Source organism: Phycomyces blakesleeanus (assembly GCF_001638985.1).
Source record: "Phycomyces blakesleeanus NRRL 1555(-) unplaced genomic scaffold PHYBLscaffold_9, whole genome shotgun sequence".
Lineage (NCBI taxonomy): Eukaryota > Fungi > Mucoromycota > Mucoromycetes > Mucorales > Phycomycetaceae > Phycomyces > Phycomyces blakesleeanus.
Genome location: NW_017265142.1, coordinates 505,677 through 519,095, shown reverse-complemented (window position 1 = coordinate 519,095; position 13,419 = coordinate 505,677). Strand labels below are relative to the sequence as shown.

The 13,419-nt window shown below is 36.4% G+C and overlaps 5 protein-coding genes across 5 annotated transcripts; 3 read left to right on the top strand and 2 right to left on the bottom strand.

Moving 5' to 3' along the window:
• Positions 1-45: 45 nt before the first annotated feature.
• On the bottom strand, positions 46-1,636 carry PRP4 (serine/threonine protein kinase Prp4; the record flags this gene model as incomplete). Its single annotated transcript, XM_018440170.1, has 5 exons — positions 46-423; positions 545-783; positions 877-1,145; positions 1,226-1,363; positions 1,464-1,636. 5 exons carry the CDS (start codon positions 1,634-1,636, stop codon positions 214-216), a joined length of 1,029 nt encoding a protein of 342 aa, XP_018292289.1. The 3' UTR covers positions 46-213.
• Positions 1,637-4,922: 3,286 nt separating this feature from the next.
• PHYBLDRAFT_167670 (hypothetical protein) lies at positions 4,923-5,827 on the top strand (the record flags this gene model as incomplete). The annotated part of the gene is made up of 4 exons (XM_018435688.1): positions 4,923-4,968; positions 5,161-5,377; positions 5,439-5,618; positions 5,674-5,827. 4 exons carry the CDS (start codon positions 4,923-4,925, stop codon positions 5,825-5,827), a joined length of 597 nt encoding a protein of 198 aa, XP_018292288.1.
• Positions 5,828-6,215: 388 nt separating this feature from the next.
• Positions 6,216-7,344, bottom strand: PHYBLDRAFT_167669 (hypothetical protein; the record flags this gene model as incomplete). The annotated part of the gene is made up of 3 exons (XM_018435687.1): positions 6,216-6,734; positions 6,802-7,133; positions 7,218-7,344. The coding sequence occupies 3 exons, from the start codon at positions 7,342-7,344 to the stop codon at positions 6,216-6,218; spliced, it is 978 nt and encodes a 325-aa protein (XP_018292287.1).
• A 1,207-nt stretch (positions 7,345-8,551) lies between these two features.
• PHYBLDRAFT_124486 (hypothetical protein) lies at positions 8,552-9,609 on the top strand. Its single transcript, XM_018428995.1, has 3 exons — positions 8,552-8,761; positions 8,892-8,992; positions 9,064-9,609. Exons 1-3 carry the CDS (start codon positions 8,570-8,572, stop codon positions 9,479-9,481), a joined length of 711 nt encoding a protein of 236 aa, XP_018292286.1. The 5' UTR covers positions 8,552-8,569; the 3' UTR covers positions 9,482-9,609.
• Positions 9,610-12,818: 3,209 nt separating this feature from the next.
• PHYBLDRAFT_104004 (heat shock factor-type transcription factor) lies at positions 12,819-13,204 on the top strand (the record flags this gene model as incomplete). Its single annotated transcript, XM_018427806.1, has 2 exons — positions 12,819-13,028; positions 13,142-13,204. Coding segments are annotated over 2 exons (273 nt in total), but the record flags the coding sequence as incomplete, so codon positions are not given.
• Positions 13,205-13,419: the final 215 nt, after the last annotated feature.

Genomic DNA, 13,419 nt, shown 5'->3' with positions numbered 1-13,419 from the left:
TTAGGTTCCAACACTCATGCAATAAATAACAAAGCGCCACTGAATGAATATAAGACGTCCCTCAATGAGGACAGATTTAATTTGGTTGTTTGTTTCTTACAGTTCTGCATGCAGCCCACGGCCCTGTACATAGATTGCTCTGCCTCCCCTTTTAAACAAAGAAGACACAAGGAATATTTTTATCAAAGTTTTCTTGTCTTGTCTTGACTTTTTTTAAACCTTGCCGGTAATAAAAGGATGGACGAGAGCCTCCTTGGGTGTCATTCGCTTATCTGGACTGAGAGCCAAGCATTTTTCTAAAAAATCAATAAATGCCAATAATAGGCGTCCTTCATCCTCTGTTACTCCCGCAGAAGAAGCTGCCATAACCCGACTCTTGATGTCACGCGTTGGTTTGACAAAGGACATCTTCTTGATAACCTCCTACTCCAGACAACATAGATTGGTATACATGATTATACACAAAAAACACAAAGAAAGAAATAATAATAATAATAATAATAATAATAATAATAATAATAATAAAAGAGGGGTCCCCCTTTACCTTCTTTGTGAGACGATCACACTCAACCGCCATAAAGTTAAAGTCACTGTCGAAATGGTGAGCTGCAAATTGACCTTTTCTTAACATCTTGTTAGGAAATCTGCCTTTGAGTTCCATCATATATTTTAGCATTTGGTTATTGCTTCTTCCAGGAAACAGGATTTTTCCTGTAAATAGTTCGTACAGAGTACATGCTGCAGACCACACATCAATTGCGTAGTCGTAGGTCAGACCAAGAACTGTAAGCATGTACAATTTAAGATGTATGTATGCGTTAGTCATCAACAGACTATCTTGTAGACATCCCTTTTTATCTTTCTTGCTTCACCTACCGATTTCTGGAGCTCGATAGAATCTAGAGACAAGGTAAGGCGTAATTTCATTGTCACTCGCATCTGAAGCTGATCCAAGATCACAAAGTTTTAAGGTGTTTTTAGATTCAGATACAAGCACATTATCAGGTTTGATATCTGCGTGCAAGATATTGCATTTTCTAAGCAATGACAAGCTCAAGAACAACTGCTGGGCATACACTCGAACAGCCTTGATACTAATACCAACATCTTTTCCATACTTCTTTAGCACGTCGCGAAGATTCATGCTACATAGTATTGGTACAAATATCAGCCTTTTGATAGCTTTATATAATAAACTCTACAAGAGAGAAAAGGAAAATCTTACCTGAGACTTTCAAATACTAAACACAGGTGATTACGGTGCTCAAAATGTCTTTGGAACCTAATTATATGCTTCTTGTTATCTGGATCAGCCTCCATCAGCTTCTTTAAAAAGTTGAGTTCTCTCATTCCAGATTTGTACCTAAAATTTGAAAAAGAAGAAGATAAAACAGTTAAGTATTGCATTCTTTAAAAGAATATATACGATGACTTGTTTAATATGCCCAGAATTATTAACTTACATAGTCTCATTATTACGAATCATCTTGATGGCAACCTCTTCGTTTGTTTCGGTATCTTTTGCTTTTACTACTGAACTAAACACACCACGGCCCAGATTCGACAAGGTCTGATAACGTTGGTCCAAGCGCTCGCCAATTCTGACACCTACGCAGCCACGGGGAGTATTTAACATATGCAGTTTGTCACATCAAAATAAAACGCCGAGTATTTCTTTTGTTTTATTTCTACTTACTATAATACCCTTCAGGATCGTCCCAATTATCTAATAGACTCGGATTACTTGCTGCTGCTGCTTGGCTTATGGTATTATCTGGAGCTGTTGTAATCTCATCATGAGCAAACATATCCAAATCATCTGCAAACATATCAATTTCTGTGGGAGCTTTCTTTGGTGGTTCTGAGTTTCTAAGCTTTTCAGAGTAGTCTGAAGCCAGCATATCTGCATGACTGTCAACACCATCTGCTACAAACTCCTGGTGGTCTTTGCTTTTAAGCATATCGTCCATGGACTCGTTCACTTCACCATTACGACGGCGATCATCTGCAATGCGATCCCCTGAAGGATCATAATCTACTGCAGAGACAGTAGTGGGTGAGTCATCACCTGCTTTAACTTCCACCTTCTCGTTGCTCGACCCATTATCTTCATGCTGAAGTGTCGACGTGGCAGTGATTCCTACCGTTGCAACCGTCTCATTCTTTACCAAAGTAAGAGGAGATAATGTATCCTGATCAACACCTTGATACAACATATTATTATTAAGTGGTAATGCCGTAGTTAATTGGATAAATAATAATAACACTTACTGCTTTGTGATGGGGGAGGGATTGTTGAAATAGGAGGCGCAGCTACGACTACAGGTTGGGATTTGTGGCGGTTTAAAATAGCCTGTCGACGTTTCCGGCGTTCTTCGATCAGTCTATCTTCTTCTTTTTGCTTTTCATCTTCATCTTTGATCTCAAACTCGATTGGATTATCTTCTGTTTTGGGCGTTGACTTTGGCACTTCCTTCTTTTGTCTTTAATAAAAAAAATCAGTTAATCAGTACAAACAGAATCTTGATAGCAACTCACCTTTCTGAGGCAGATTCTATCGTGGCAGTAGACCGTCCTTGCTGTTTTCTAGGTTCATCGTGTCTCCTTGGTTCATCTTGTCGTCTCTGTGGTTCATCATATTTCGATGGTCTAGATGGTTTAATAGACTTATCTACTGGCCTAGCACTCAAATGTGCAGGGTCTTCTCTACCCCGAGACCCCTCCTCCCTTCTTTCGTACCAACGTTGAGGAGGTGGACTACGGCGTCTATCAGAAGATCTTTTCGTTTCATATGTATCTTGGGTAACACTTTCTCTGCGTCGATGAGGTCTTCTGTCATCTAATTCGTCTTTTGAACTTCTTCTTCTCGGTCTTGATTCTCTAGGAGATAAACTACGGCGGTCGTCTGTACGGTGCCATGACGGGGAACGGTTCCGCGATGGTTCCTGGCGAGCCAAGAGTCGTCGACTTGCGTCAGCTGGGCTACCATCCCGATCGTCATAAAGTGCAGATGAATCGCGGCTTCGGGACCGACTCGATCCTCCCTGCCGTTGTCTGCGAGAAAGACGTTCATATTCCTCAAATGGATCGTCTGACGTGTTGTTTTCCATGCGTACCCTTTTGCGGGATGGGGAATCGCCATTTCTCTTTGACGATAGATCATCTAAGGGTAGACGAGCATTGTCAGGACAACTGCTTCTCTTAGCATCACTCAAAGCGTTTTGATGTGTTTGCCGTTTAAATGTTCCTACAGCGCCACTTGGATTGATCTGGTTGTTTACGGAGTGTGCATTGCCATTTGTGGGAAGGGAATGATAGTGATTCTGTACAGCTGCCTGAGAGATGGCTGTAATCGAATTCAGAGAATTACTATAGGGCACATTGTCTTTACTGATCTCGCCTTCTTCTACATCTTCCGGTTGATGGTCGGCAGTACGATTACTATAATCCAGTGACATTGATGCACAACAGTGAGAAATAGAGACGCTCCAAAGAATAAAAAGTAGGTAGGCAGGTACAGTTGAGGAGTAAATAAAAAAAGTAAGAAGTAGAAAAGGCCTAATTGAATAAAGGAAACGTAGTAAAGAAACCTCTTTTCGTGTTTGCTTAGAGTCAAAGTAAGCAATAAAAGGCGTGCACAACCAGAACAGCGCAGGAGACTCAAATTTATACTAGATTATAATGGTGACGTAGTATGTTTTTGTAGAGCAAGTCCCTTTCTCTCTTTTTATGTTGGGTATTCTTTTGTTATAAGGGATCAATCAAAGAATTGGCCTCCCAAAACATATATTTCAATTAGTCTTTGGCATATAAAATACACATTTTTAGACTTATGCAGGAATAATTTGTAGTAAATAACGTGTGGATTCCAGTATTTAATTATTCCTCTTAATTCCTCTTTTAATAACTTGAATTTTACTACAGCAAAGGCAATTTGAAATAATTTAAACTTTTTTTGTTTGTTTGTTTTCTATTTTGTTCCAATAAATCTTTAATACATTTTTTGGGGGCTTCTCTTATGAAAAAAAAGCAAGAAATAATAATAATATTTAAGTTGTTCAATATGGGCAATTTTTTGGGAAGAACAGTAATTATTGCTATAATTCCACAAGGAAAGTGGTATATCAGGTTTCTTGTAGCTATATTGGTTACAAATAGTTTTATGTTTTTTTTCGTTTGTTTTATATATATGTTTATATATTTGGCAGTCTTTCCAAGCAGGTAATTAATTTATAAGTAAGAGTATTGTACCTATTAGGCAGGCAACTTACTGTGAGGGTAATATCTAATTTTAAAGGTAGTCATGGAGTGTACAATTGATTGAAAATAAAATCTCGGTTTTTTTTTTTTGGAAATTAGACAAAAAAACAAATTTACATGCTGGACACATAATAATAAGGGCCATCATTCGTGAATGTTCGTTGGTATTCGAAAAAAAAGGTGAGCTTGTTTTGAATATTATTATTGGATAATAATATTGCACCTTAGAAAAAGATGAAAAATAAGCAACATAGTAAAACACATTTGTAAGACGCACAATTCGAGATAATAAGGCGCATTTTTGGGATAAGTCTTTTCAATAGCTTTCTTTCCCATATATTTAAGCAAGTTGAGCATACATTATATATATATATAATAATGCAAAAATGTTTAATAGGTTAATAACCTAAGAATACTTTTCTGTACTGTTTGTTTGAAAAGAAGATCCATTCATAACGGCTAGCAACTCTTTAAAAATACGCCTTGCATTATTGAATTGAGTGCTTTAAAAATCTCTCATTTCCACCCAGAAAGCAATATATCAGTAGCTCAGAATTTTAATTAAAGGTAGAGCATCATTATAATTAATCAGAATACGAAATTTTGTCCTTCAACCTTTCTTTTCAAAGCTTGTGACAAAAACATGAAACCCAAACATCGAGATGACTCATCTGAGAATTCAGCAAAAAGAAAAGAAGGTTTTAAAGAGTAAGTATCAAACTTATACATTGGCGACGAAAATAAGTATACGTTTTTTTTTTGGAAATCCTCGCCTGCAAGCCCTTTGAATTTTATTGCAGTGGGTTAACGGTAAACCAAGAAGAAAGTCGCCTGCCTAGTATATTTACAGCCAAAAACTAAAGAAAAAATTATCATGACCGTCATCTATTGGAAAGACAGATGCTCTCAAGGCAATCAAAGAATTTCCTTTTACCACGTTGTTGAACAGAAAGCAATTCAATTCTTTACGAGAACAAGTCCTTATATCTATTAACAGTGATCAAACCCTAATATTTGAAAGGAATCTGCAAAAGATTCAACCGCATAAGAAGACAACTTTAAACTTTGTCAGTACCATTAGATCAAGGATAAAAGATAGTACTTTTTGCCGTTTCAAGTATACCAATAAACGTGGATATCGCTTTATTTTATCTTCTACCTATTTATTCGTTTCAAAGAAAATCGGTTCAAATTGACGTTCAAGCATTTTGGAGACTAGCGAAAGAATCTGGAATTGAAGACTATCCTAAAGGCTCCAAGAACGAGGAAATGTCTAATTTTTATTACAAGCTTTTCGGTTTCTCTATAATTGGTTTTCGAACCAGAGAGAGTCTTTCTAATGACAGAAAAGTATTCAAGTAAGCCATTAACAATGACTTTAATAGTATTTCAACATTAAACGATTAATATTAGAAACGTTGTATATTCTGATGGCTATTCAATATCATTTCTATCCTCGAGCCACAAAGAAAAGCAATTCAAATGCCACCCAAAAAAAAGCCTTCGGATTTTCGGAATCAAATCGAAGATGGATGTCAAGTCTGGGCCTTGGACTATGGGACAGTAGTATTTCAGCGCAAGGAAAGCATTTTCAAGGTTATTTGGAATTAGGATGTGATGACTGCAAAGAAAAATGGCGCTTGCCTGTCCCCGTTCCAGCGTCCTCCGTCGTCAGAACAATTACAATGAGTGTGTGTTATTGATATAACTCTTTAACACACCCTTACAGGTAAATTTAGCGATCATTTAATAGATTCATTCCATTTCTCTGATTTCAATTTTTATTTTTTATTGTATCTAAAATAGGTAACCCAACCTTTTAAACTACTATTGTAATTCGTCCAAAATAAATAAATAACATAATCCTCGAATTGTGCGCCTTGTATAGTGTGTTTTACTGTCCAAAAAAGCAAGCCGCAATAAACGACTAATACATATATATTTCTTACTAAATACTATTCATTCTTATTATCACTGGGTTCAAAACGTCTTTTAATTATATCGAACAAGCTATCCAATCTAGCATTACTATTTTGCATGCAACGTGTGATCTCCTTGATATTAGTGGTTGCAATGGCAGCTTCCCTTCCTGCAAGATCAACACTTTTAAGCAGAGCTTCACCTTGCTTCCGAAAAACACTGAAGTGTCTCTCTCTCTGTTGCATGTTTTTATAGTTCATATACTCAATGCGATCCATGAATTCATCATCTTTATGCTCAATCCAAGATCTGTTTAGACTATGGGGCATCCCTTGATCATCATTCGAATCCATATCATCATATTGGGGTGTTTCAGATCTACCGGTTGAGTCGAAGATGTCTTCCATAAACGTCTGTATTTCCTCCAATGGGATATTATTTGGTTCTTCTTTGGAAGTAGTTTCCTCATTTGAAGGTTCATTTTTTGGCTCTTGGGTGCTCTCATTAAGTGTTGTCGTCTGGCTACCAGAAGAGAATCCGGTGACAGACATTACCTGTGGATCATCCAAAAAAAATACTCCACATATCTTTGTAATGCTTAAAGTTCGCATTGGGTGTTACCCCGTTTTTTCCTGCTGCGTGAAATACATCATACTGCTCTTTGAACTCGGCCTTCAGCTTCTTCCACTTTTCTTCGAGGGCATTTTTATTTCTGGGCTGGATAGCGTGAGCATTGAACTGTCTGACGAGAGTACGCCAAGCATTGGCTTCTATTTGCATTTTTCTCCTGCTGTATTGAACGCTTCGCATTCTTGTTAATTGTAGAGCTTTCTCAAACTGGGCGATAAGTCTTTTCTCATCCAGAAATGTCCAGCTTCTCTCCCCGACTCTTCCTACGGGTTGAGCACCAGCAATAGTAGTGGTGGATGATTCAGATAGGTTTTCATATAAATCTGGATTCATACCATCATCATAATCAGAATAAGGGGACTGAGATAGGGGATTGTGAAAATGGATTACATCTCTTCTTTACATACCTTCTTGAATGCCATTGGTATCCGTACCTCCAGACTTGTTAGAGCCGTTGGCGATTTTATCGAATAAATTAAGGTTATCCATATTCTCAATTAAGCAGATAAAGAGGCATTTTATGATTAGGCACATTTTTTTTTTATTAAATCGAGACTTCACAAATCAATATGACGTTATTATTATTTTTAGCGCTCATTGTAGTGAAGCACTAAACCGTACCTGGAAGTCCGTTGCCAAAATTTAACCTTTGATGGGTGATTTAGAAACCCTTTTTTTAATGGTCATTGTTAAACCAAATATTCAAAGAGCTTGATAAGCCATCAGTTAATGATCTTGGTAGAAACGATACCAAGCCATACTATCTTGTGATGGATAATCCAAAAATACATTATAACCCTAGTTTGCGAAAATGGCTGGAGCAAAAAGACAGGTACAAACTCAAATTCATCCCACCTTATTTCCATCTAATTCCCGTCCTATTCCCCATTATTGAACTTTGCAGAAGAATGCTTCTCAAGATCGAGGAAAAAAATTACCAGAAGAAATCCTTTAGACAATCAGGAAAGGCTTATTGAAAGTATTAAAGAAGTAAACTACAATATACCAAAAGGAGGACTTGGAAGGCTAAGAAAACCATAACATCTCATTCCATAGCTAATGTATTGGTATGGCTAAAAATCATTAAATAAAATGAAAACTAATTTGGGTGTTTGGCTTTTTTGGTAGCGTATTTTTGCATACAAGTCTAAATGCAGGTCGCTAATGGCTAATTCTAACATGAATATTCTGTAGTACTACAACACAGTTCCGTCAGAACCCCCTAGTGGAGGAGCAAGAGCAAGAGCAGGAGCAGAAGAAAGGGAGAGAGAGAGAGTGGAAAACGAAAAAATCCCGAAAAGTGGAGAATTGCTTTGTAATAAACACTAGAAGAAGGAAGAGTGGAGCGGGATTTATATCCGGGTCTCGGGGGAAGAAGGAGGTGACTAACAAGTGGAGTCAAAGAGGAAGGGGAAGGTGATAAAGGTGTCAGCCTTACTGTGCTATTCACGGTCAGAGTTATTTGCCAGATCGAATTTAATGCGTTTAAGCCTATGATGTTGTTAGGGCAGAATGCGGGGCTGTCAGCATATTATATAAGCCAACATTGGCTTGTCTCTTATATTCCCTGCTTGTCTAAAGTCGGATTCCCAATAGGAATATCAATCGTTTAAAGTTCAAGTGAAAAGACAGTAAAGCCGGGTCAACCTTTACCAAAAGTTAAAACAGTCACACACAGTCATTAACATACCTCAAAGCATTAATCTTATTTAAAGCATTTTGTTTTGCTATTTGCTCTTATACAAAACTAAAAGAAAATATGACATTGACCTATCTTGTTACTGGTGCTTCTCGTGGAATCGGACTTGAGTTTGTCAAACAACTCGCTTCCGCTGGTAACACTGTTATTGCCACTGCCCGTAATATCGAAGCATCCTCTGGCCTCAAAGCTCTTGCTCAAGATAATGTAATCTTGACAACCCTTGATACCGGCGATTCCGAATCTATCAAGGTAAGTTATTTATTTACATAGTAATTTTCCCCTTCCTCTTCCTCTTCCTCTTCCTCTTCTTAAAGCTGCTCAAATCAGACATGATTATTATTACTGCGGTTATTTACCTTTTTACTTCTTTTTTTTTTAGAAAGCTGTTGAGTTTGTCTCAAAGGTTGCTCCTAATGGTATCGATGTCCTCATCAACAATGCTGGCGCCACTGGTGATATGTCACTTGATGTTCTCAACTGGTAAATAATATTTAAACTTTGTTGATCATAGACTAATTTTTCTTTCTTTACTTAATTTCGAATACAAATAGTACACCCGAAGATTACAGAAAGGCTTTTGAAATCAACGTAATTGGAACATCTTCAGTTACTCAGGCTATGCTCCCTCTTTTGCGTCTTGGAAAGACCCGTAAGATCGTCAACCTTTGCTCTGTTCTTGGATCAATTGAGAGAACCGAAAATGGCAACGCATGGGGTTTTGGAATGTCATATGCTGTTTCCAAGGCTGCCGAGGGTATGCTTACCAAGGGATTCTCGTGTGCACTCAAGGATGAAGACTTTACTATTGTTGCTGTTCACCCTGGATGGGTCATTACTGATATGGGTGGAAAGAATGGTGAATTGACTACCACTCAGTCTGTTGAGGGTATGTTGAATTGTGTTTACAAGATGACTACCAAGGACAATGGTACCTTCTTTGATTACGCTGGTACTATTTTGCCCTGGTAATCCGAGGCTCTAGATATCTTGTTTTATTTAAATAACATAAAATGAAATACAAAAAAAAACAAACCGAGCTATTGATTTTCCAATAACTATAATATTAATAAAAAAAATGGGCAACATCTTAAAGTGGTATACAAAACGGCTATTGGTACTTACAAAATTTTAAAATACCAATTTCTTTATTATTTGGCTTTTGGTTTGCGTTTTACAAGAGGTTTCTTTTATTTTTTGTGTTTTTACAAATATACTTTTAATAACAATTATTACTTTTTTGTGTTTTTGTTCTTTCTGTCTTTGCCTTTGCTTTTTCCTTTGCCTTTTTCTCGGGAATTTCCCTTTTCTCTTTCTTTTTCTTTAGCTTTGTCTTTTACTTTCCCTTTACTTTTGGCTTTGTCATTGGGTTTGTCCTTGACTTTGTCCTTAACTTTGTCCTTTAATTTGTCTTTTGCCTTTTCTTTAGCTTTTTCCTTTCCTTTGCCCTTGTCTTGACCCTTGTCTTTTGGTTTTACTTTTCCCTTGTCTTTGGCTTTGGCTTCGACGTTTTCTTTGTCTTTGTTTTCTCCTTCATCTTCGTCTTTATCTTCGTCTTTCCTTTTATTTTTGTTTTCATTTTTGTCTACGGTTTTGCTTTTGTCGTCATCTCTATATTCAGCTTCATCCTCATCCTCATCCTCATCTTCGTCTTCGTCTTTGTCTTCATATTCATCTTCTTCATCCTCGCTCTCATCCTCATTTTCATCTTTATCTTTATCTTCATCGTCATCGTCATCTTCATCTTCATCTTCATCTTCGTCTTCGTCTTCGTCTTCGTCTTCGTCTTCGTCTTCGTCTTCGTCTTCGTCTTCGTCTTCGTCTATATATGTATTCTTATCTTTTTCTTCATCTTTACTTTTACGACGTTTTTTCAATGGATTTTTGCTTGTAGATACAGACTCGACTGGGGTTATATCTTCATCTTCAGAGTCAAGGATAATGCATGTTCTTTTTCTGCTCTTGGAGTGATTAAGTTGAATACCATCATCGCTTATTTCATGACTTGAGTCAGAAGTGTTTCCTGAGCTACCCATCTGTCCTTCGATTAATTCCAGAACACTTGAGGTAATACTGTTATTTTCGTCTTGGTCACTTTCATCAGTATCTAGTACAATTGTTCTGTTTCTTCGATCGCGAGCATTGTTTTCGAGATTATCTGAATTATTGTTCGATGCACTTATTTCGTGGGAAGGTCTGCGAGAAACAAGTTCAACTGATGATGATCTACTATTATCACTGCCAATCTCGCTGTAATAAGAACCGCAATAAAGAAAAAACAACATTAGCAATTTTATCTTTGTTGGACTAAATACATTATTTTTGGATATTACCTTTCTGTGTCATATATAATCTCAGCATCATCAACGACAAAGTCAACCATCGACCCTTCTTCTTCCGAATCGGACACATAATCTTCACCGTGAAACCCAACCTCATCTCCTTCGCTTTCGTCGCTATCATGCTCGACACGAGCGCCGTGATAAACAATATCGCAGTTTTGACATCTGCCATCTCGATCTAGTTCATATACACACTGACCGCATCGTCGTCTATAATTAAGTATAAGTATATAAATAAGTTATATATGTATATACATTGAAGTAAAGCGGTACTAGTTAATAAGTACATACACGTTGTTATCTTCAACATCAATGATAAATGTATGTTTGTTATTAATTGGAAAAAGAACAGACCACATAGAAGTGTTGCCAAACGAGGTAGTTGCGTTGCCAGATGTAGATGACTGAGTAGAGCTGGATAAGAATGGTCTAATAGCATCCACTATGTATAATATACAATGTTATATCAGAACAGTGTTTGTAGTTTAGTTAATAAAATACTCAAACGAAAAACACACACACACATATATATATATATTACCTTGCTGTTGCACAGCGTAAGAGGGAATAGGTCTTCGTACGACATCATTCCGACATTCTGGACACTGTTTTCTAGTAGTGAGCCATTGAATAAGGCATATCGCGCAGTATGAATGGCCTGACCGAAACCGATCGATTAATAAACAGAAAATAAAAGAATTAAAATAAAGTTTGGGTGTAAGTTATTAGCTTGTTAATTGTATGTAAAATAAAACTAAAAGCAATTATTTATTTAATAGTAATCTTACCACAATCAAGTATATGTGGATTGTGGAATAATTCCATACAAATTTGACATGAGAATGCTGTATAATTGTAATTATGATTATTAATTGAATATCGTGAACGTCATTACTTTTAAGTTATATATATATATATATTACCCCCTCTGATTGAATCAAGATTGGTTGATTTTTCTGTGATATCCTTGTTCACACTGACAGGATTGTCTTTTTTAGTTTGTTCTACACTACTGTCTGAATCTGATGAGCTGCTGTCATCTGAAATGTCACTCCAACGACGGGGGGGAGCTGAGCTCGACATGAGGAGGAGGAGGAGGAGGAGTGAACATGTCTTGAAAAAATAAATAAATAGAAATATAAAATAAACAAGTAAAAGTCTTTTTTTTTTTAGAAAAAAAAATGGTGACGTACAAAAGCCTTTCATAGACTGATTAGTTTATGGCATTATTTGTTTATTTATTTATTTATTTATTCTTAACCTTCTCTCCCTCTTCTTTCCCCCCCTTTCTTGCTTACAGAAACTTCTTTTCAAAAAGCTTATTTATTTATCTTTATTTTCTTCTTTTTATAGACTGACATTAACTAGCTGTCATATTTAGATTGATATATACATTTATTGATAAAGAGATACATATTTAAATTGTATTTATAGTTAATCTAGTTGACATTAGTACTCTGCAATGCAAGACAGCTCATCAGCAACTAGACAGTCTTTGGATTCTTCTGCTGGTATATCAGGAACTCCCCAGGCACTTTCTGGTGGAAGTAATACCCCAGAGTTTGTGAAGAAGTTGTTCTGGTAGGCATAGTTTAATAATAAAAGAAAGAAAGTAAAGAAGAGAGAGAGAGAGGAAGAGGAAGAGTAATGGAGAGAGCGAGAGATTGGATATGGAACAGTCACTCTAATTCTGTCTCTACTTAATATACTTGTTCTATCGATTTGCTTGTTTACTTTCTTATTTTGTTATTTTATTTTATGTGGTATACTTTTTCGGCTTTGTTATTATTGCTGCTTATTTTATTTTATCTATTTGGTTTATTATATATATATATATATATATATATATATATGTGTGTGTGTGTGTGTGTGTGGAAACATATGTGTGTATATATATATTCGTTGGTTCTTGCTTGGCGACGAAATTGGTACCTTTTCGTCGTTTTGTGGGACTTGTGAAACTCAGCATGCTCCAAGACAATTCATATCCGCACATTCTTTCCTGGGGACCAAGTGGCGAGACATTTGTTGTAAAGGAACCGAGTAAATTTGCACAACGAGTTCTTCCCAAACACTTTAAACATTCAAATTTTTCGAGCTTCGTTCGTCAACTGAACAAGTATGACTTTCATAAAATACGCAATGCAGAAGATGGTAATCGTTCAAACGGAAACCAGGTAAAATAATACTAATAATAAAGAAAGCAAAGCAAAAGAAATTGAATAAAGCCAAAAGGATATTATGGTTATTTTTCAATTGTTCTCTAAGTTCGGGTTTTGCCTTAATACAGTCTTGGGAATTCCGTCATTCTAACTTCAAATTCAACCAAAAACATCTCTTAGAAGCTATAAAGGTAATAGTAATAAAGACAGTTATTATATATATTCTGTCTATAGTTATTTAAATATCTATAAAAATATTATTAAACAGCGAAAACCAAGTGGGAAGTCCATCAGCAATACACCACTACATCCGATTATCTTACTTAATGGCGCAGATATGAGAACCAAGGTTAAGGATAGAGATGTTGCAATTGATGAGAGAAAAATGATGCAGCAGCTAGTAAAA

Excerpts from the sequence above, each read along its gene's own strand:
- PHYBLDRAFT_124486 (XM_018428995.1), top strand. The coding sequence starts at position 8,570 with ATGACATTGACCTATCTTGTTACTGGTGCTTCTCGTGGAATCGGACTT. Across the intron at positions 8,762-8,891 it reads GCGATTCCGAATCTATCAAG|AAAGCTGTTGAGTTTGTCTC; the intron begins GTAAGTTATTTA and ends TTTTTTTTTTAG. Across the intron at positions 8,993-9,063 it reads TCACTTGATGTTCTCAACTG|TACACCCGAAGATTACAGAA; the intron begins GTAAATAATATT and ends GAATACAAATAG.